This window comes from Anomaloglossus baeobatrachus, chromosome 9 (genome assembly GCF_048569485.1).
Source record: "Anomaloglossus baeobatrachus isolate aAnoBae1 chromosome 9, aAnoBae1.hap1, whole genome shotgun sequence".
Classification (NCBI taxonomy): Eukaryota; Metazoa; Chordata; class Amphibia; order Anura; family Aromobatidae; genus Anomaloglossus; species Anomaloglossus baeobatrachus.
The window spans coordinates 209,297,472-209,321,133 of record NC_134361.1 but is presented as its reverse complement, the minus strand read 5'-3'; the positions used below and the strand labels follow the sequence as shown (position 1 = coordinate 209,321,133).

General features: G+C 52.2%; 1 protein-coding gene across 3 annotated transcripts in view; it reads left to right on the top strand.

Annotated features, from left to right (window-relative positions):
• The window catches only part of OLFM1 (olfactomedin 1), a 79,652-nt gene extending 56,265 nt beyond the window's left edge, over nucleotides 1-23,387 (top strand). For all 3 annotated transcript variants that reach the window (XM_075324348.1, XM_075324346.1, XM_075324347.1), the window contains exons 4-6: nucleotides 10,235-10,454; nucleotides 17,974-18,080; nucleotides 21,630-23,387. In XM_075324348.1, the coding sequence (XP_075180463.1) occupies nucleotides 10,235-10,454; nucleotides 17,974-18,080; nucleotides 21,630-22,304 (1,002 nt within the window). In that variant the 3' untranslated portion in view covers nucleotides 22,305-23,387. The remainder of the gene's footprint in view (nucleotides 1-10,234; nucleotides 10,455-17,973; nucleotides 18,081-21,629) is intronic.
• Nucleotides 23,388-23,662: the final 275 nt, after the last annotated feature.

Here is a 23,662-nt window from a genome sequence, read left to right as displayed (position 1 = left end):
CTCTGATGTAATGATGAATCTTATATAGAGCAGAATATTAGACCCCACCGAGAAATTGGGCAGGGATCCCCTCCGATAGTCACTAGAGCAGGAGAGACTATACAGGTTATTAGAGCCCTTGTGGTCGGGGGGTCTCCAGGCCAGGACCCCATACACAGGATCAGTTATTACAGGTACCAGTGAGCAGGGAACAGACTGACCCCCCCCCCCTCCATCCCCCCCACTTACCCCACACTATATACCACACAATGAATGAATGACCAACTGTCCCCAAAAAACCCAAGTGTCTCTATGGAGGCGCCTCAAAAACCTGGCAACGCTGCAGACAATCAGAACCATCACAGCCCGAAACACCAAAGAACCCAAACCCCGTCCATGATACTGGGGGACTGCACAGCAGACACCGCGCAGCAAGGAAGATCAGTGGCCCGGATACATACAGGCACATACAGCGTGAATCCAACCCGATACATGTCACAGCCAGCAACTGGAAACATGGTGGGTACAGTACAATTACAGTGGAGGCACTCTGTAAATTCTGCAGCTTCAGAACTGAAATCTCTCAGAATTGATCCTAAGTACACAGTGACTGCACCAGCAGAATAGTGAGTACAGCTCTGGAGTATAATACAGGAGGTAACTCCGGATCAGTAATGTAATGTATGTACACAGTGACTGCACCAGCAGAATAGTGAGTGCAGCTCTGGAGTATAATACAGGATCAGTAATGTATGTACACAGTGACTGCACCAGCAGAATAGTGAGTGCAGCTCTGGAGTATAATACAGGAGGAAACTCAGGATCAGTAATGTATGTACACAGTGACTGCACCAGCAGAATAGTAAGTGCAGCTCTGGAGTATAATACAGGAGGTAACTCAGGATCAGTAATGTATGTACACAGTGACTGCACCAGCAGAATAGTGAGTGCAGCTCTGGAGTATAATACAGGAGGAAACTCAGGATCAGTAATGTATGTACACAGTGACTGCACCAGCAGAATAGTAAGTGCAGCTCTGGGGTATAATGATGATTTTGGATAGTGTGGGGGCCTATAGAGCAGTTCTGCAGGAGAGGTGGTGTGATGAGGCGTGACACTGGGTAATTGGAGGGATTGATGTCAGCGTGGCCGGAGTGACTGAATACCAAGCTCTGTTATGGCCGCTTGTCTCTGGTGGGTCAGGCGTCTGCTCCATTAGTGTAACATCCCGGCGTGCGGTAGATGCAGCACTCCTGGTTTAGCTGGTGGAGAGCCCCCCTCTCATAGGTAACAGGGGGGTCCGGCCTCAGCTGGTGGAGAGCCCCCCTCTCATAGGTAACAGGGGGGTCCGGCCTCAGCTGGTGGAGAGCCCTCCTCTCATAGGTAACAGGGGGGTCCGGCCTCAGCTGGTGGAGAGCCCCCCTCTCATAGGTAACAGGGGGGTCCGGTCTCAGCTGGTGGAGAGCCCCCCTTCTCATAGGTAACGGGGGTCCGGTCTCAGCTGGTGGAGAGCCCCCCTTCTCATAGGTAACAGGGGGGTCCGGTCTCAGCTGGTGGTGAGCCCCCTCCTCTCATAGGTAACAGGGGGGTCCGGCCTCAGCTGGTGGAGAGCCCCCCTCTCATAGGTAACAGGGGGGTCCGGTCTCAGCTGGTGGAGAGCCCCCCTTCTCATAGGTAACGGGGGTCCGGTCTCAGCTGGTGGAGAGCCCCCCTTCTCATAGGTAACAGGGGGGTCCGGTCTCAGCTGGTGGTGAGCCCCCTCCTCTCATAGGTAACGGGGGTCCGGTCTCAGCTGGTGGAGAGCCCCCCTCTCATAGGTAACGGGGGTCCGGCCTCAGCTGGTGGAGAGCCCCCCCCCTCTCATAGGTAACAGGGGGTCCGGTCTCCGCTGGTGGAGAGCCCCCCTTCTCATAGGTAACGGGGGGTCCGGTCTCAGCTGCTGGAGAGCCCCCTCTTCTCATAGGTAACGGGTGTCCGGTCTCACCTGGTGGAGAGCCCCCTTCTCATAGGTAACAGGGGGGTCCGGTCTCAGCTGGTTGAGAGCCCCCCTTCTCATAGGTAACAGGGGGTCCGGTCTCAGCTGGTGGAGAGCCCCCCTTCTCATAGGTAACGGGGGGTCCGGTCTCAGCTGGTGGAGAGCCCCCCTTCTCATAGGTAACGGGGGTCCGGCCTCAGCTGGTGGAGAGCCCCCCCCCTCTCATAGGTAACAGGGGGGTCCGGCCTCAGCTGGTGGAGAGCCCTCCTCTCATAGGTAACAGGGGGGTCCGGCCTCAGCTGGTGGAGAGCCCCCCTCTCATAGGTAACAGGGGGGTCCGGTCTCAGCTGGTGGAGAGCCCCCCTTCTCATAGGTAACGGGGGTCCGGTCTCAGCTGGTGGAGAGCCCCCCTTCTCATAGGTAACAGGGGGGTCCGGTCTCAGCTGGTGGTGAGCCCCCTCCTCTCATAGGTAACAGGGGGGTCCGGCCTCAGCTGGTGGAGAGCCCCCCTCTCATAGGTAACAGGGGGGTCCGGTCTCAGCTGGTGGAGAGCCCCCCTCTCATAGGTAACAGGGGGGTCCGGCCTCAGCTGGTGGAGAGCCCCCCTCTCATAGGTAACAGGGGGGTCCGGTCTCAGCTGGTGGAGAGCCCCCCTTCTCATAGGTAACGGGGGTCCGGTCTCAGCTGGTGGAGAGCCCCCCTTCTCATAGGTAACAGGGGGGTCCGGTCTCAGCTGGTGGTGAGCCCCCTCTTCTCATAGGTAACGGGGGGTCCGGTCTCAGCTGGTGGAGCGTCGGGGTCCGATGCCAATTAGGAGATCTGCAGCCTGAAACAGGCAGGAAAGTGTAACCACATCCTAGGGTGGTATCTGTGAGATTCGGGGGGGACGTCGCTGGCGCCGCTGCTCTCGCTTCCGCTATCTAATTGCTCCCACTGGGAGAGCAGCGGGGCCTAAAGAACAATTCTGGTATGAGCGGGGCAATGGCGGAGCCGCTCCACGACACTGCGCACATCGGGACGGCTCAGACTTTTATCACATCTTGCATCCGCCGGCCCCAGAAATAAACACCGCGGCTTATCACGGGCAACAGAAAGAATAACCAAACTGTTGTGTAGAATACTCCTCCGGGCTTTACAGAGTTCTGAATCTGACTAATCTAGAACAGACTCCATCACCTTAGTTTGCTTCCAGTGCGATTTTAGCTTCCCTGTCCATGGCTCTTTTAGAAGCGTCTTTGAACTGCTGCTCCATTAAGAATCAGCGCTCAAACACTTCCCCGTCTGAGCACGGGGGATGGGAGCAGAGATGTTCACACAGGGAAGTGTTTCTAATTAATATTTGAGCTTAGATCCTTGCTGAAGCAGCAGATCAAAGCAGCTTCTAAAAGAGCATGAACTGGGCAGATAAAACGTTCAGCATGTAGTGTGGGAGAGAGAGGCAAAATGAGGTAATGAAGTGTAATATAAGGATTAATAACTTTTCAAAGACCGATTAAATAAAAAATAAAAGTGCAGTTACTCTTTGTGTACTGAGGACAGTACATCTGATCACATTTGGCATCCTGATAGTCATAGACCTCAATAAGCATTGTGCTTTTAATATGTTAACAATCTGGTCTCCAACTATGGAAGCCGCTGTAGTACAGTGCTGACCACTGAGCCCCCGGGCTGCTCTATATACAGTACAGTGCTGACCACTGAGCCCCCGGGCTGCTCTATATACAGTACAGTGCTGACCACTGAGCCCCCGGGCTGCTCTATATACAGTACAGTGCTGACCACTGAGCCCCCGGGCTGCTCTATATACAGTACAGTGCTGACCACTGAGCCCCCGGGCTTCTCTATATACAGTACAGTGCTGACCACTGAGCCCCCGGGCTGCTCTATATACAGTACAGTGCTGACCACTGAGCCCCCGGGCTGCTCTATATACAGTACAGTGCTGACCACTGAGCCCCCAGGCTGCTCTATATACAGTACAGTGCTGACCACTGAGCCCCCGGGCTGCTCTATATACAGTACAGTGCTGACCACCGAGCCCCAGTGCTGTCCTATATACAGTACAGTTCTGACCACTGAGCCACCGTGCTGCCCTATATACAGTACAGTGCTGACTACTGAGCCCCCGGGCTGCTCTATATACAGTACAGTGCTGACCACCGAGCCCCCGTGCTGTCCTATATACAGTACAGTTCTGACCACTGAGCCACCGTGCTGCCCTATATACAGTACAGTGCTGACCACTGAGCCCCCGGGCTGCCCTATATACAGTACAGTGCTGACCACTGAGCCCCCCTATATACAGTACAGTGCTGACCACAGAGCCCCCCTATATACAGTACAGTGCTGACCACTGAGCCCCCGGGCTGCCCTATATACAGTACAGTGCTGACCACTGAGCCCCCGGGCTGCCCTATATACAGTACAGTGCTGACCACTGAGCCCCCGGGCTGCCCTATATACAGTACAGTGCTGACCACTGAGCCCCCGGGCTGCCCTATATACAGTACAGTGCTGACCACTGAGCCCCCGGGCTGCCCTATATACAGTACAGTGCTGACCACTGAGCTCCCGTGCTGCCCTATATACAGTACTGTGCTGACCACTGAGCCCCCGTGCTGCCCTATATACAGTACAGTGCTGACCACTGAGCCCTCGTGCTGCCCTATATACAGTACAGAAATCACCACTGAGCCCCCCTGCTGCCCTATATAAAGTACTGTGCTGACCACTGAGCCCCCGTGCTGCCCTATATACAGTACTGTGCTGACCACTGAGCCCCCGTGCTGCCCTATATACAGTACAGAAATCACCACTGAGCCCCCCTGCTGCCCTATATACAGTACTGTGCTGACCACTGAGCCCCCGTGCTGCCCTATATACAGTACTGTGCTGACCACTGAGCCCCCGTGCTGCCCTATATACAGTACAGAAATCACCACTGAGCCCCCCTGCTGCCCTATATACAGTACTGTGCTGACCACTGAGCCCCCCTGCTGCCCTATATACAGTACTGTGCTGACCACTGAGCCCCCGTGCTGCCCTATATACAGTACAGAAATCACCACTGAGCCCCCCGCTACCCTATATACAGTACTGTGCTGACCACTGAGCCCCCGTGCTGCCCTATATACAGTACAGTGCTGACCACTGAGCCCCCGTGCTGCCCTATATACAGTACAGTGCTGACCACTGAGCCCCCGTGCTGCCCTATATACAGTACAGTGCTGACCACTGAGCCCCCGTGCTGCCCTATATACAGTACAGTGCTGACCACTGAGCCCCCGTGCTGCCCTATATACAGTACAGTGCTGACCACTGAGCCCCCGTGCTGCCCTATATACAGTACAGTGCTGACCACTGAGCCCCCGTGCTGCCCTATATACAGTACAGTGCTGACCACTGAGCCCCCGTGCTGCCCTATATACAGTACAGTGCTGACCACTGAGCCCCCGTGCTGCCCTATATACAGTACAGAAATCACCACTGAGCCACCCCTGCTGCCCTATATACAGTACAGAAATCACCACTGAGCCACCCCTGCTGCCCTAAATATAGTACTGTGCTGACCACTGAGTCCCGTGCTTCGCTATATATAGTACAGAAATCACCACTGAGCCCCCGTGCTGCGCTATATATAGTACAGAAATCACCACTGAGCCCCCGTGCTGCGCTATATATAGTACAGAAATCACCACTGAGCCCCCGTGCTGCGCTATATATAGTACAGAAATCACTACTGAGCCCCCGTGCTGCTCCATATATAGTACAGAAATCACTACTGAGCCCCCGTGCTACGCTATATATAGTAGACATCACCACAGAGCCCCCGTGCTGCGCTATATATAGTAGACATCACCACTGAGCCCCCGTGCTGCGCTATATATAGTACAGACATCACCACTGAGCCCCCGTGCTGCACTATATATAGTACAGACATCACCTCTGAGACCCCGTGCTGCGCTATATATAGTACAGAAATCACCACTGAGCCCCCGTGCTGCTCCATATATAGTACAGAAATCACCACTGAGCCCCCATGCTGCTCCATATATAGTACAGAAATCACCACTGAGCCCCCGTGCTGCGCTATATATAGTATAGAAATCACCACTGAGACCCCGTGCTGCGTTATATATAGTACAGACATCACCACTGAGACCCCGTGCTGCGTTATATATAGTACAGACATCACCACTGAGACCCCGTGCTGCGTTATATATAGTACAGACATCACCACTGAGCCCCCGTGCTGCGTTATATATAGTACAGACATCACCACTGAGCCCCCGTGCTGCGTTATATATAGTACAGACATCAGCACTGAGCCCCCGTGCTGCGCTATATATAGTACAGACATCACCACTGAGACCCCGTGCTGCGCTATATATAGTACAGACATCACCACTGAGCCCCCGTGCTGCGCTATATATAGTATAGACATCACCACTGAGCCCCCGTGCTGCGCTATATATAGTATAGACATCACCACTGAGACCCCGTGCTGCCCTATATATAGTATAGACATCACCACTGAGACCCCGTGCTACACTATATATAGTACAGACATCACCACTGAGACCCCGTGCTACACTATATATAGTACAGAAATCACCACTGAGCCCCCGTGCTGCGCTATATATAGTACAGAAATCACCACTGAGCCCCCGTGGTGCTCCATATATAGTACAGAAATCACCACTGAGCCCCCGTGCTGCGCTATATTATAGTACATACATCACCACTGAGCCCCCGTGCTGCGCTATATACATTACTGTGCTGCCCTATATACAGGGTGGTCTAAAAGTAGGTGGACAGAAAATAACAACTTGCTCTAACGGTTTCAGCATTTTGAGATTTCCAATATTCTGTTACAATCCATTTTCTTTGATCTGTATGTAAATGATTTGCCATTATGGGGTATCTGAATTATCTGAAAAGAAAACAGATTTGGGGGGGATTTACCTGTGAAACTCACTATTGCCCTTAGCAACCAATCAGATTCCACCTTTCATTTTCCAAAGAGTCTGTGAAGAATGAAAAGTGGAATCTGATTGGTTGCTAAGGGCAACTGAGTCAGTTACACTTTACACTGTCCATCTACTTTTGGACCACCCTGTATAGTACATTTCTGACCACTGAGCCACCGTACTGCCCTGTATATAGTAGTTCTGACCACTGAGCCCCTGTGTTGCCCTGTATATAGTACAGTGCTGACCACTGAGCCTCCATGTTGCCCTATATACAGTACAGTGCTGACCACTGAGCCACCATGCTGCCCTATATTTAGTACAGTGCTGACCACTGAGCCTCCGTGCTGCCCTATATATAGTACAGTGCTGACCACTGAGCCTCCATGCTGCCCTATATACAGTACAGTGCTGACCACTGAACCTCCATGCTGCCCTATATACAGTACAGTGCTGACCACTGAGCCTCCATGCTGCCCTATATACAGTACAGTGCTGACCACTGAGCCTCCATGCTGCCCTATATACAGTACAGTGCTGACCACTGAGCCTCCCTGCTGCCTTATATATAGTACAGTGCTGACCACTGAGCCTCCATGCTGCCCTATATATAAGTACAGTGCTGACCAAGGAGCCTCCATGCTGCCTTATATACAGTACAGTGCTGACCACTGAGCCCCCGTGCTGCCCTATATACAGGATGGTCCAAAAGTAGGTGGACAGTATGTGTAATAGGGTTATCATCACACATGGTGTAAAGTGAAAGTGACTCAGTTGCCCTTAGCAACCAGTCAGATTCCACCTTTCATTCTTCAGACTTTGGAAAATGAAAGGTGGAATCTGATTGGTTGCTAAGGGCAACTCAGTCAGTTTCACTTTACACCATGTTTGATAACCCTATTACACATACTGTCCACCTACTTTTGGACCATCCTGTATAGTACAGTGCTAACCACTGAGCCTCCGTGCTGCCCTATATAGTACAGTGCTGACAACTGAGCCCTCGTGCTGCCCTATATATAGTACAGTGCTAACCACTGAGCCTCCGTGCTGCCCTATATAGTACAGTGCTGACAACTGAGCCCTCGTGCTGCCCTATATATAGTACAGTGCTAACCACTGAGCCTCCGTGCTGCCCTATATAGTACAGTGCTGACAACTGAGCCCTCGTGCTGCCTTATATATAGTACAGTGCTAACCACTAAGCCTCCGTGCTGCCCTATATAGTACAGTGCTGACAACTGAGCCCTCGTGCTGCCCTATAGTGCTAACCACTGAGCCTCCGTGCTGCCCTATATAGTACAGTGCTGACAACTGAGCCCTCGTGCTGCCCTATAGTGCTAACCACTGAGCCTCCGTGCTGCCCTATATAGTACAGTGCTGACAACTGAGCCTCCGTGCTGCCCTATATAGTACAGTGCTGACAACTGAGCTCTCGTGCTGCCCTATATATAGTACAGTGCTAACCACTGAGCCCCCGTCCTGCCCTATATATAGTACAGTGCTAACCACTGAGCCTCCGTGCTGCCCTATATATAGTACAGTGCTAACCACTGAGCCCCCGTCCTGCCCTATATATAGTACAGTGCTAACCACTGAGCCCCCGTCCTGCCCTATATATAGTACAGTGCTAACCACTGAGCCCCCGTCCTGCCCTATATATAGTACAGTGCTAACCACTGAGCCCCCGTCCTGCCCTATATATAGTACAGTGCTAACCACTGAGCCCCCGTCCTGCCCTATATATAGTACAGTGCTAACCACTGAGCCCCCGTCCTGCTCTATATATAGTACAGTGCTAACCACTGAGCCCCCGTCCTGCCCTATATATAGTACAGTGCTAACCACTGAGCCCCCGTCCTGCCCTATATATAGTACAGTGCTAACCACTGAGCCTCCGTCCTGCCCTATATATAGTACAGTGCTAACCACTGAGCCTCCGTCCTTCCCTATATATAGTACAGTGCTAACCACTGAGCCTCCGTGCTGCCCTATATATAGTACAGTGCTAACCACTGAGCCTCCGTGCTGCCCTATATATAGTACAGTGTTGACCACTGAGCCACCATTCTGCTCTCTATATTGTACATTGCATATTACTTGCCTCTGCTCCAGTCACCTCCAGAGCTGCATTCACAATTCTGCAGGAATATATATTGTATAACTATATCTTTAAAACAAGCAAAGAAATGATGAGTGGAGAATAAAGCGGGGATCATGGACAATGTTTAGTGCTAAACCAGGGGATGGGGCAATCCTGATCCGTACAGCCCCTTTCATGGCCGCCTGCCCCGTGTGATCTTAGGGGGGAGAGGCTAGCACAGACATAGAGGAGGATACAAAAAGCAGGACAGGTCCGATGGGGATTTTTTTTTTCTTCTTGCGCCCTGAGAGAAAGCTACAAAGTAATTCTCCCCGCGCCCCTAAGTGCATGATGTGCGAGCCTCAGGGAGAGTTCAGCTCTGGAGGAAGGTGTGGATGAATGCAGACTAGCGCGCAGACTCTTCACCGCTGTCTCATTTTCTTGATTGCAGGGCTAACTTAACTTGCAGTGATGAAGAGGCAGTTAACTCCTATGTTACCATGAAAGACACACAGCAGTTTGGGCACCAATCAGAATCCTCTTTCCCCCGTTTCCCATCTTTTCTGTTATTTTTGTACCTTTATTCTCCCGATTAGAGCTTTTCACTAAGGAACGTTCAACACCTTGAATCCAATCTTCCTTTGCATGCGAATGTAGCTGCATTTCATGAAGAATTTTTAACCCTTGTTGATGCATTTTTATTTTTTATTTATTTTTTATTTTATTTTATTTTTTTTTAAAGAAAGAAAATCTTTGTGTATGTGTTTAAAGAAAAAAAAAAAGAAAAGCAAGAAAAAAAAAAAAAAAAGACGCATGTGACCATAAGATGTTGCATTTGAAACAAAAAAAACTGACTAATAAAGGCCTTTCCCAAATAAGTTGTACTGCAGATTTTTTAATGTGGTGTTTGCCAGAGGGGTTCTGCACCCACGTAAGGATGGGATAAGGGCAGGGGCAGGCCCAGGACAGGTCAGGACAGGGGCAGTGACAGGACAGGGGCAGAGGTAGGACAGGGCAGGACAGGGGCAGAAGCAGGACAGGCCAAGGGCAGAGGTAGGACAGGACAGGGGCAGAAGCAGGACAAGCAGAGAACAGAGGTTGGACAGGACAGGGGCAGAAGCAGGACAGGCCAAGGGCAGAGGTAGGACAGGACAGGGGCAGAAGCAGGACAGGGTGTTGCCACGTTTTGCATGCAGAGCACTGAACCAGCTTATTTTAACCTTGCAGGCAATAAAAGCGAAAATGGAGGAACTTAGGCCTCTGATACCAGTGTTGGAAGAGTACAAAGCCGATGCCAAATTGGTATTGCAGTTTAAGGAGGAGGTCCAGAATCTGACGTCAGTACTAAACGAGCTTCAGGAGGAGATTGGCGCCTATGACTACGAGGAGCTGCAGAGCAGAGTGTCAAATCTTGAAGAAAGGCTCCGTGCATGCATGCAAAAATTAGGTAGGCTCAGACCTGTTCTGGTGGCGACAGCCTGCTACCTCCATCTGCAAACACCCATACCCGTAGCTGGCGGTGCTCTCCGGGGCTCGGCCACAGCATTGCCCCATTGCACCACATATGGGGGGTTAGAGAGCAAAACACACAGGACTATGGGGGTCACTGATTTAATTGTATGTGCAGATGTAGCAGAGCCGAGCGCGTCTTTGCAGTGTGATTATCATACTCCGCTCTGCTATATCCAGGTGACATTAATTGGATGAGGCACATCTAGGTATAGTGCAGACAATGTGTTGTTTCTTCCATTCCTGCCATCATCTGACTGGTGGAGGCAGCAGTTTGCGTGGACGGATCCGTGGGACAGGGCGTCTCGCAGGTATCAGCCCTTGGCACTATTCCAGTCCTGCATGTTGGCTGCTTTCACTAGGGGTAGATGATGGGTCATCGTTCCGGTGGACACCGGTGGGCTATGTGCCGCCCATTCTTTAGGTGCCACAGCCGTGACCACTCACACAAGTCACCTTTATCAAAAGCTCGAGAGGCGACACGGTGCAGAGCCCTGGTCCGGATATTAGGTTAATGCCATGATGTAATGTTCTGCTGTTGTTAATCAATGCATATATTCCACAGGGGGCGCTCCAGTGCAAAAAGCAAAATGTTACTAAATGTCGGCACACACACTTTGAGGAGGGGGTGCCACTTAGGCCGGAGTCACACTTGCAACTGACTTGTGGGGGTCTGGCATCGCATCACCCGGCACGGCCGCACACTGTGCTGACAGGGGCAGGTCGGCTGCATGTAACTTGATTCATGCTATAAAGCCTCATTCACACACCGAGAGTTCAGCAGTGTTTGTTGCCAAAGCCAGGAATGGAGCTTACAGAGAAAATGTGAAAGCCTGACCCCGATCTGAGCTTTGGAGACGCTCCTGGTTTCTGGCAAATTATGGTGTGTGAATGAGGCCTAATGCTGATGTCGGGGTGGCCCCGGCGCGGCTCCTTTCTCTTCACCCTCCTGATTAGGGCACTGACCCACAACCCACTGCCGCTCGGCGGATATTTCCATGAATATAGCACAGTGTCCATATAGGGTGGTCCAAATGTAGGTGGATAGTACCTATGTGTAACAGGGTTATCAAACATGGTGTAAAGTGAAACTGACTCAGTTGCCCTTAACAACCAATCAGATTTCACGTTTCATTCTTGACAGACTCTTTGGAAAATGAAAGGTGGAATCTGATTGGTTGCTAAGGGCTACTGAGTCAGTTTCACTTTACACCATGTTTTATAAAGCTATTACACATACCGTCCACCTACTTTTGGACCAACCTGTATAGTACAGTGCTAACCACTGAGCCTCTGTGCTGCCCTATATAGTACAGTGCTGACAACTGAGCCCTCGTGCTGCCCTATATATAGTACAGTGCTGACCACTGAGCCTCCATGCTGCCCTATATATATATGTATATATATATATTGTACAGTGCTGACCACTGAGCCATTGTGCTGCCCTATATATAGTACAGTGTTGACCACTGAGCCTCCATGCTGCCCTATATATGTATATATATATATTGTACAGTGCTGACCACTGAGCCATTGTGCTGCCCTATATATTGTACAGTGCTGACCACTGAGCCCCCGTCCTGCCCTATATAGTACAGTGCTGACAACTGAGCCCTCGTGCTGCCCTATATATATATATATATATATATAATTTATTAGTACAGTGCTGACCACTGAGCCCCTGTGCTGCCCTATATACAGTACAGTGCTGACCACTGAGCTCTCGTGCTGCCCTATATACAGTACAGTGCTGACCACTGAGCCCTCGTGCAGCCCTATATATAGTACAGTGCTGACCACTGAGCCCCCATCCTGCCCTATATACAGGATGGTCTAAACGTAGGTGGACAGTATGTGTAATAGGGTTATCAAACATGGTGTAAAGTGAAACTGACTCAGTTGCGCTTAGCAACCAATCAGATTCCACTTTTCATTCTTCACAGACTCTTTGGAAAATGAAAGGTGGAATCTGATTGGTTGGTACGGGCAACTCAGTCAGTTTCACTTTACACCATGTTTGATAACCCTATTACACATACTGTCCACCTACTTTTGGGCCACCCTGTATATACACGTGACTTCTGGGACTCTGACGTGTCTATGTGCTAATAGCAGCTTTGTGACTATAAGGAGGGGGAGGGTCCATGGTGCGGCCATAGTCTGGGCCCCCGAGGGTGCAGGTAACGTCTCGGCTGGGGCCTCTACAACCACTGCGCTAATTAGCGCTTTACTAAACGTCCACAGCCGGAATCCCTACTAAAAAAATGATAAAGTGCCATGGATTGGGGGTCACAATCGCATCTGGGCCCAGGAGCCTACAGGGTCCAGAAAGCCCCTTTGGTCTATGTGGAAAGACCAGTGCAATAATTGGGGGCCTTGTTGGAGCTTTTGCATTGGGGCCCATGAGCTTGACGTTACTCCACTGTATAGCAGCACCCCTCCTATAGAGAACAGCGGCATGGCTTACATCACTTTAGGGGTACATTCACATTGGTTTTCGTGTTTACTGACTTGAATCTGCGTGACATCACACACCACTTCATTTACTCTCATGTAAGATATGCTCAATAACTCACATTATGGCCGAAGGAAGGAGCAGTCGCCTTCCCTATGTAGCTTGTGTAATGGACGACGTCGTATATACATAGCAGTGCCCATTACTGCTCTGATCTATGTACCAGAGCTGTGTGCACAATGTGTCGCAGAAAGGTGTGCGGTGACAGCCACAGCAGAGGAATACAGATCAGGAGAGGAGGACACCACCGGCAGCACTATCGCCGGAGCTGTAATCACATGTCCCTGGTCCTATCTGGCCGGGGGATGTTGCCTGTAGATCATTAGGGAGCTCCAGGCACAATTCACCTCCTTCCATAGGGCATGGTAATTCCCTGCCCGGCGTCCATACTGAAAGTACCAAACCCCGTGCCTCCTGCTGCAGCGACCGGTTCGCCGTGTCCCCCCCCCCGCTGCAGCGACCGGTCGCCATGTCCCCCCCCCCCCCCCCGCTGCAGCGACCGGTCGCCGTGTCCCCCCCCCGCTGCAGCGACCGGGTCGCCGTGTCCCCCCCCCCCGCTGCAGCGACCGGTCGCCGTGTCCCCCCCCCCGCTGCAGCGACCGGTCGCCGTGTCCCCCCCCCCGCTGCAGCGACCGGTCGCCGTGTCCCCCCCGCTACAGCGACCGGTCGCCGTGTCCCCCCCACTGCAGCGACCGGTCGCCGTGTCCCCCCCCCCGCTGCCGCGACCGGACGCCGTGTCCCCCCCCCGCTGCAGCGACCGGACGCCGTGCCCCCCCCCCCCCCCCGCTGCAGCGACCGGACGCCGTGTCCCCCCGATGCAGCGACCGGACGTCCGGCTATGAGGGTCCGCTCTGCACTCACAGAACATTGGATGCAGCTTTAGATTATTTTTTCCAGTAAAGGATTTGCGTTTTGTTTCCGTTTCTGGATCTTCTTCCTTCGGATTCCTTTTGCCATGGATAATTTACCTTCCGCGTGGAAGGCTGTAATCATTTTCTGTGCACATTATGGGATTTGTATGAGGCGGTTTCTCTCCATCCCCGGGCAGAGCTCTCCGGGAGAAGATAAATGAATGCGCCGTCCTCAGACCTGACTAAATACAACATCTTGTTCTGGGAAGATGAATTACAGCCGGTAAAAAGGCAGGAACAGATATAATGCAGGGACGGCTGAAGCCGGGACACCTGGACGGACTGTACAGTGTACAGGTGCGCAATGTACAGGTGCGCAACGTCACCCCCACTGTGTTACAAACGCAGCCAAATCAGCCAGTATCAACTTATGTGGATTTGTTGGAAAATAATCCATAACGTGTATCTAATTCATCTCTAATCATTCTGAGCTTAGGAGTCCAGTGGATGGAGCTCTTGTCAGTGATTGCCCTCTTGTGCCCCTCTTTTCATTCACTTCTAATCATTCTTGAGCTTAGGAGTCCAGTGGGCGGAGCTCTTGACAGTGATTGCCCTCTTTTCATTCATCTCTAATCATTCTGAGTTTAGGAGTCCAGTGGGCGGAGCTCTTTTCAGTAATTGCCCTCTTGTTACCCTCTTTTTATTCACTTCTAATCATTCTTGAGCTTAGGAGTCCAGTGGGTGGAGATCTTGCCACTGATTTGACAACCTTCCACATTTCAGTATGTATGCAGACACAGCTGTCAATCACTAGGTAAGACCGGCCACTGGACTCCTAAGCTCAGAATGATTAGAAATGAATGAAATGAGGGCAACAAGAAGGCAATCACTAACGAGCTCCGCCCACTGGACTCCTAAGCTTAGAATGATTAGAAATGAATGAAATGAGGACAACAAGAAGACAATCACGGACAAGAGCTCCGCCCACTGGACTCCTAAGCTCAGAATGATTAGGGATAAATGAAAAGAGGGCAACAAGAAGACAATCACTGACAAGCTCCGCCCACTGGACTCCTACGCTCAAAACCCCAAATGTTATGACAGGTTTTAATGAATAAACTATTACATACTAATATGCCAAGGAAGAGGATGGGCACTCTGGTGCCACTTACCGGATGTAAGTCAATACTTATCCTGTAACAAGCCTTGTCACATGATGTGCGATTAGGAGCCAAACCCCTCATTAGCACTCGTGTTCCGGGGTTTTGCCCCTAATCAGTTCAAAGCAGGAGCTTTGCTTGTGCTGAGTGGGACGCCTCTGACGGGGCAGAATTGGGAACGGTAGTAAGTGTAGGTTTTAATCTCTGCTCAGCGTGACGGTATGAATAACCCCCTCCCCCCTTGTGTGCTGCCCATACATCTCACCGGACAGCCGCTGACATTGAACTGTTCGCCCCTTGCTTCCGCTCATCAGCGCAGGATAATCCTTCCTGCTCAGCATGCGATGCACAGGGAATAAAGAACAGGGAGAAAGGTTAGGAGAGGAGTTTTAATCTGCTACCTGGGGAGCGTATGCAAATAACACCCTTCTATTCAAGGCAGCGCTAACTCTCCTGGATATATCCGCCATTAATTAAAAACATTTCGTTGGCAGCCGTCCCTCACCGCCGAAATGTCAATCCAGTAAAACAGACGTTCTTAAAGCGCCAGACCTGGCTGTGATGGACGTCTTCTGCAGATCGCAGGTCTCGGCTCCAGCTGGGAACATCCCATAATTACCCTCCGCTGAGGCCGATGACCGGGGACGGTCTCTGGAACCATCGGAGCAAAAGGAGCCGTGTGTCCTCCTTGCGCCCTCCTTAAGGAAGACTTCGGGAATGGGCTCCAAAGTGGCAGCCTTATTGTTGAAGATTATTGCCCCCCGAGCCATTAATGACCCATCCGGTGACACTTCAGGGACAGATGAGGGGTACGGAGTCTTAAGAACAATTAGAAGAACCATCCAAGTGTCCTGTAAACGGACCTACAATACGTCTCATCTCGGAGGTTAACCTTCTCGCTCGGAGTCACAGCGACTTAGAAGAATGTTCATAAGAAACCTTTGATTAGACAATGACTGCTGAGTATCGTGGCCCATATCCTCCACAGAGCGGCTACCTATACAATAAGGAGATGAGCCTCAGATTAATATTCTGTGGCCCAGTGACCCGATATTTGGTAATTACCGGAAATGAGACTGCCCAGACTGTGAGGGAATGGACCCCATAATCATCCAATAGAAAACAGATTAAGGGAAGAAATGTATCCAAGCAGCCGAGGGCCAGATGGAGGCGGATGTCCAACTATCAGGCCGAGGTCCAGATGGAGGCGGATGTCCAGCTATCAGGGCTCGAGGTCCAGATGGAGGCGGATGGCCGACTATCAGGGCCTGAGGTCCACATGGAGGCGGATGGCCGACTATCAGGGCCTGAGGTCCGGATGGAGGCGGATGTCCGACTATCAGGGCCTGAGGTCCAGATGGAGGCGGATGTCTGACTATCAGGGCTCGAGGTACAGATGGAGGCAAATGTCCGACCATCACGGCCCAAGGTCCAGATGGAGGTGGATGTCCGACCATCACAGCCTGAGGTCCAGATGGAGGCGGATGTCCAACCATCACGGCCCGAGGTCCAGATGGAGACGGATGTCCGACCATCACGGCCCGAGGTCCAGGTGGAGGCAGATTTCCGACCATCACGGCCCGAGGTCCAGGTGGAGACGGATGTCCGACCATCACGGCCCGAGGTCCAGATGGAGGCAGATGTCTGACCATCACGGCCCGAGGTCCAGATGGAGGCAGATGTCTGACCATCACAGCCCGAGGTCCAGATGGAGGCAGATGTCCGACCATCACTTCCTGTGGTCCAGCTGGAGGCGGATGTCTGACCATCGCTTCCTGCAGATGGAGGCGGATTTCCGACCATCACGGCCCGAGGTCCAGGTGGAGGCAGATTTCCGACCATCACGGCCCGAGGTCCAGGTGGAGGCGGATGTCCGACCATCATGGCCCGAGGTCCAGGTGGAGGCGGATGTCTGACCATCATGGCCCGAGGTCCAGATGGAGGCGGATGTCCGCCCATCACGGCCCGAGGTCCAGATGGAGGCGGATGTCCGACCATCACGGCCCGAGGTCCAGGTGGAGGCGGATGTCCGACCATCACGGCCCGAGGTCCAGATGGAGGCGGATGTCCGACCATCACTGCCTGAGGTCCAAATGGAGGTGGATGTCCAACCATCACGGCCTGAGGTCCAGATGGAGGCAGATGTTTGACCATCACTTCCTGTGGTCCAGATGGAGGCGGATGTCCGACCATCACAGCCTGAGGTCCAGATGGAGGCGGATGTCTGACCATCACAGCCCGAGGTCCAGATGGAGGCGGATGTCTGACGGCCCCTGATAGATAGTAATTCACTCGTAAACTTAGAACTGGGACAAAAGATAAAGGAAACGGCTCGATCTTTGCTGCTTTTTCCCTAATGTATCATCCAGACATGCTGCATTGGTTGACAAAACTTAATAAAATCTTTAGGAAAGAAGCCTCAGAGCAAAAATCATAATACAGTTCTCTCTCCAGCCTCCAAATATGTTGTAAGTAGAATAGTCCACAATGAATATGGCTGTACAATGTAGAGGATGAAACCGTTCGCCCCGCCTGACCCTACGGGGACAATGTACAGGCCCTGAGTTCTCCGCAGTAATAAGTGGAGGGGTCTCGCACCCTTTCCTCAGTAATCTCGGGTCCATCTGTGATGTGATATTCCAGGGGTCCGCTCCATGTAATGCGGATCTCTGCAGATGCACTGACCGCTATGACCATGACCGGGGCGAACGGCTGATGGAGATTTCACAGAAAGGATTCGACGTGACTGTTGGATTTTAGATTTACACATGGTAGGAAAACTCATTTACAGATCTATTTCATCCATATTTACTCATCTGTGATGCACCTTGTGACTGCAACATAAATCCACCCAGGATATAAATTGAGGATCTTCACAGTGATTGGGATACTAAAAAATGCATGAGATTGTAATTCATTGGTGTCTTGCAGCTTGCGGAAAGCTGACGGGCATCAGCGAGCCAGTGACAGTCAAGGCGTCTGGATCCAGGTTTGGATCGTGGATGACGGATCCTCTGGCTCCTGAAGGAGATAACAGGGTAAGTGGCATTTATCTTCATATAATCTCCAATAGATCACCCAACTGCACAGAGGAGGAAGCGGAGATCACCAAAGAGGCAGAGAAGAGAGCGGAGATCACCAAACAGGCAGAAGAGGGAGGGGAGATCACCAAACAGGCAGAGGAGGGAGGGGAGATCACCAAACAGAGGGCAGAGGAGGAAGCAGAGATCACCAAACAGGCGGAGGAGGGAGGGGAGATCACCAAACAGGCAGAGGAGGGAGGGGAGAAAACCAAACAGGCAGAGGAGAGAGGGGAGATCACCAAACAGGCGGAGGAGGGAGGGGAGATCACCAAACAGGTGGAGGAGGGAGGGGAGATCACCAAACAGAGGGCAGAGGAGGAAGCAGAGATCACCAAACAGGCAGAGGAGGGAGGGGAGATCACCAAACAGGCGGAGGAGGGAGGGGAGATCACCAAACAGGCGGAGGAGGGAGGGGAGATCACCAAACAGGCAGAGGAGGGAGGGGAGATCACCAAACAGGCAGAGGAGGGAGGGGAGATCACCAAACAGGCGGAGGAGGGAGGGGAGATCACCAAACAGGCGGAGGAGGGAGGGGAGATCACCAAACAGGCGGAGGAGGGAGGGGAGATCACCAAACAGGCAGAGGAGAGAGCAGGGATCACCAAACAGGCAGAGGAGAGAGCGGAGATCACCATACAGAGGGCTGAGGAGGAAGCAGAGATCACCAAACAGGCAGAGGAGAGAGCGGAGATCACCAAACAGGGCAGAGGAGGAAGCAGAGATCACCAAATAGGCAGAGGAGGGAGCAGAGATCACCAAACAGACGGAAGAGGGAGCAGAGATCACCAAACAGGCAGAGGAGGGAGCGGAGATCTCCAAACAGACGGAAGAGAGAGGGGAGATCACCAAACAGGCAGAGGAGGGAGCGGAGATCTCCAAACAGGTGGAGGAGGGAGGGGAGATCCCCAAACAGACAGAGGAGAGAGCGGAGATTACCAAACAGGCGGCAGAGGAGGGAGCGGAGACCACAAAACAGGCGGAGGAGAGAGGGGAGATCACCAAACAGGCAGAGGAGGGAGTGGAGATCCCCAAACAAACAGAGGAGAGAGCAGAGATCACCAAACAGGCGGAGGAGGGAGGGGGCATCACCAAACAGGCGAAGGAGGGAGGGGGGATCACCAAACAGTCAGAGGAGGGAGTGGAGATCACCAAACAGGCAGAGGAGGGAGGGGAGATCACCAAACAGACGGAGGAGGGAGCGGAGATCACCAAACAGGCGGAGGAGAGAGGGGAGATCACCAATCAGGCAGAGGAGAGAGGGGAGATCACCAACAAGCGGAGGAGAGAGGGGAGATCTCCAAACAGATGGAGGAGGGAGCGGAGATCACCAAACAGGCAGAGGAGAGAGCGGGGATCACCAAACAGGCGGAGGAGGGAGCGGGGATCACCAAACAGGCGGAGGAGGGAGCGGGGATCACCAAACAGGCGGAGGAGGGAGCGGGGATCACCAAACAGGCGGAGGAGGGAGCGGGGATCACCAAACAGGCGGAGGAGGGAGCGGGGATCACCAAACAGGCGGAGGAGGGAGCGGGGATCACCAAACAGGCGGAGGAGGGAGCGGAGATCACCAAACAGGCAGAGGAGGGAGTTAGGATCACCAAACAGACAGACGAGAGAGCAGAGATCACCAAACAGGCGGAGGAGGGAGGGGGGATCACCAAACAGGCGAAGGAGGGAGGGGGGGATCACCAAACAGGCAGAGGAGGGAGCGGAGATCACCAAACAGGCAGAGGAGGGAGTTGGGATCACCAAACAGGCAGAGGAGAGAGCGGAGATCACCAAACAGGCAGAGGAGAGAGCGGGGATCACCAAACAGGCAGAGGAGGAAGCGGAGATCACCAAACAGGCAGAGGAGAGAGCGGGGATCACCAAACAGGCAGAGGAGGGAGTTAGGATCACCAAACAGACAGACGAGAGAGCAGAGATCACCAAACAGGCGGAGGAGGGAGGGGGGATCACCAAACAGGCGAAGGAGGGAGGGGGGGGATCACCAAACAGGCAGAGGAGGGAGCGGAGATCACCAAACAGGCAGAGGAGGGAGTTAGGATCACCAAACAGACAGACGAGAGAGCAGAGATCACCAAACAGGCGGAGGAGGGAGGGGGGATCACCAAACAGGCGAAGGAGGGAGGGGGGGATCACCAAACAGGCAGAGGAGGGAGCGGAGATCACCAAACAGGCAGAGGAGGGAGTTGGGATCACCAAACAGGCAGAGGAGAGAGCGGAGATCACCAAACAGGCAGAGGAGAGAGCGGGGATCACCAAACAGGCAGAGGAGGAAGCGGAGATCACCAAACAGGCAGAGGAGAGAGCGGGGATCACCAAACAGGCAGAGGAGGGGAGTTAGGATCACCAAACAGACAGACGAGAGAGCAGAGATCACCAAACAGGCGGAGGAGGGAGGGGGGATCACCAAACAGGCAAAGGAGGGAGGGGGGATCACCAAACAGTCAGAGGAGGGAGTGGGGATCACCAAACAGGCAGAGGAGGGAGCGGAGATCACCAAACAGGCAGAGGAGAGAGCGGGGATCACCAAACAGGCAGAGGAGGAAGCAGAGATCACCAAACAGGCGGAGGAGGGAGCGGAGATCACCAAACAGGCAGAGAAGAGAGCGGAGACCACCAAATAGGCAGAGGAGGGAGGGGAGATCACCAAACAGGCAGAGAAGAGAGCGGAGACCACCAAATAGGCAGAGGAGGGAGGGGAGATCACCAAACAGGCGGAGGAGGGAGGGGAGATCACCAAACAGGCAGAGAAGGGAGGGGAGATCACCAAACAGGCGGAGGAGGGAGGGGAGATCTGTAAACAGGCGGAGGAGGGAGCGCAGGTCACCAAATAGGCAGAGGAGGGAGCGGAGATCACCAAACAGGCGGAGGAGGGAGCGGAGACCAGTGTGAGAAACCATGTTCCTTACTGGTATCTGGGGTCCTGCACACGTCCGGGGCACTGTGCTGAGATCTGCAGTGATAGTACTGAGAGGGGGATGATGATGGGCTCGGGGCATCTGGAGATAGGTGGGCATTCGCCGCGCTCTGAGGACGCACAGGCTGATAGGTAAAGTTGCAGTGATGAAATCCTTTCATGACATTTTCATTGGAAATGTCATATGTAAATGCTGTAGCCGGTGGGTGCGTGATCCTCGCCGGCTGTCGCTGCAGGGGCGGATTCATGCAGGCACCAAACGGAAAGAATTGGAGAGAGACCATGGGGGCGTCTGCAGATCTCTGTCATCAGTGACTATAATGAATGTAAGATCTTTAATTCTTATCTGACGTTATTCCTTAACATTAAAGGGGAACTCAGACCTCACTGTGCTGTTAGGGGATCTATCACCCCATGCAAAAACTCTTCACCCCGTCTGTGGCCTTCTACTAGGCTAGCACATATGTCCTGAAATACTCTGTGCTTCTGGGGACTCTGCCTGTCCCATTCCTGTCCTGAGATACTCTGTGCTGCTCTGCACGTTCATTCCTTTGTTATCGTGTCTGTCTTTGCTCCGGCAGGTCTGGTACATGGACGGATATCACAATAACCGCTTTGTAAGGGAGTACAAGTCTATGGAGGACTTCATGAACAGCGACAACTTTACCTCTCACCGCCTCCCCCACCCTTGGTCTGGGACCGGTCAGGTTGTATATAATGGATCTATATATTTCAATAAATTCCAAAGTCACATCATCATCAGATTTGACTTGAAGTCAGAGACAATCCTGAAGACGCGCAGCTTGGACTCCGCCGGTTACACCAATGTCTACCACTACGCATGGGGCGGCCAGTCGGACATTGACATTATGGTGGATGAAAGTGGGTTATGGGTGGTTTACGCCACGAATCAAAATGCTGGGAACATTGTGATCAGCAAACTGGACCCCAATACTCTGCAGATACTGAAGACTTGGAATACGGGTTACCCCAAGAGAAGCGCCGGCGAGGCCTTCATGATCTGTGGGACTCTTTATGTCACCAATGGCTATTCTGGAGGAACCAAAGTGCACTACGCTTACCAGACCAACACATCCAACTACGAGTACATTGACATACCCTTCCAAAACAGGTATTCCCACATTTCCATGTTGGACTACAATCCCAAGGATCGTGCTCTGTACGCCTGGAATAACGGACACCAGGTCCTCTACAACGTCACCCTGTTCCACGTCATCAGGTCCGACGAGTTGTAGCCAAATCTGCCGCCCGTGAACAAACTGGCCCCAAAAATAAAATAAAAAATTACACAAAAATAAAACCACTAGGGTGAAAAGAACTCAACAAGTAGAATAAAAATGGCTGCCAAAACTCAACCGTCCTTCTATGTGTTCCGACCGGATCGAACGATTCCCTCGAAACCTAATCGGAATCCTCGGAAACTTTACATTTTAATCCCACGTAACACAAAGACAACGGAAATCCCGAATAAACTGCTGCACTCTGTTCTATACAAGGCAGTGACTGTTTGCTACAATGGACGATGCCCATAGACGACATCGGGAGTAAGGCGTTCCTATTAGGAGAGCAGAGACTTGTATCATTCCAGAGACCGGACTATCGGAGGATTCGGCCTCACGAGTGATGACGGATTTATCGCTCCTTTTTATTTCTTAGGTTAAAAGAAAGATGAGGAAATCCATAGAGGTTCTATAGATATAAATATATATATATATGAGGGGCCGCGGCTCCGCGAGTATTCGTAGTAGAGAAGCTCTCTCCTAATCACAGTGGATTGCGGTCTGTATTGCGGCGATTACGGTAGATTGTCCATATTGTTTAATCTTATGTATCAGAACGTTCTCATGTATACTGTCTGTCGTCCTGAAGTATTCCGCTGTATTTGTCTGTTCACGCGATGAATGTCGTTCAGTTTGAAGTAGTTTGGATTTATTAAGAGCAATGAATTTCGTTTCTGTAAAAACTATAAAAAAAAAATGAAGAAAAACTATTTATGACATATAATCTATACATAGGGATCCGTGCGAGCAGAGCAGGTCGTTCCCCGTCACGCTTTATCCCGAGGAGGAACGCCGGTGGCAGTGGAGACTACATCCGTACATGGGAAGATGGTGGGGGTAGTTGTCGGTGGAGCGGTCCTTCCTCCCACCTCCACTACATGTCGGGGGGGACACGCGGGGTTTGTTTTCTAATGACTGTATTATTATTATTACTCCACCACCACTCATCAGGAGACACCAAACCACAAGAGACAGGACAAAGCAATTTGTACGATCCACAACTATGTAAAGAACAATAAAAAGAGATATTAGACCCCGCGCCTGGTTTTATCATGTGTTGTGCCCTGGGGGCTCCATACTGCAGTGGTGACCCCAGACAATACAGGAGGGGTTACAGGCTACATCAGCCTCCATGAGCTCAGCAGGGGGTCTCTGAGAGGGCCCCATTATTACTGTGCCATAGGCCCCAATGTTACCAGTAGGCCCCATCATTACTGTGCCACAGACGCCATGGTTATAAGCAAGCCCGATCATTACTGTGCCACAGGCCCCAATGTTACCAGTAGGCCTCATCATTACTGTCCCACAGACGC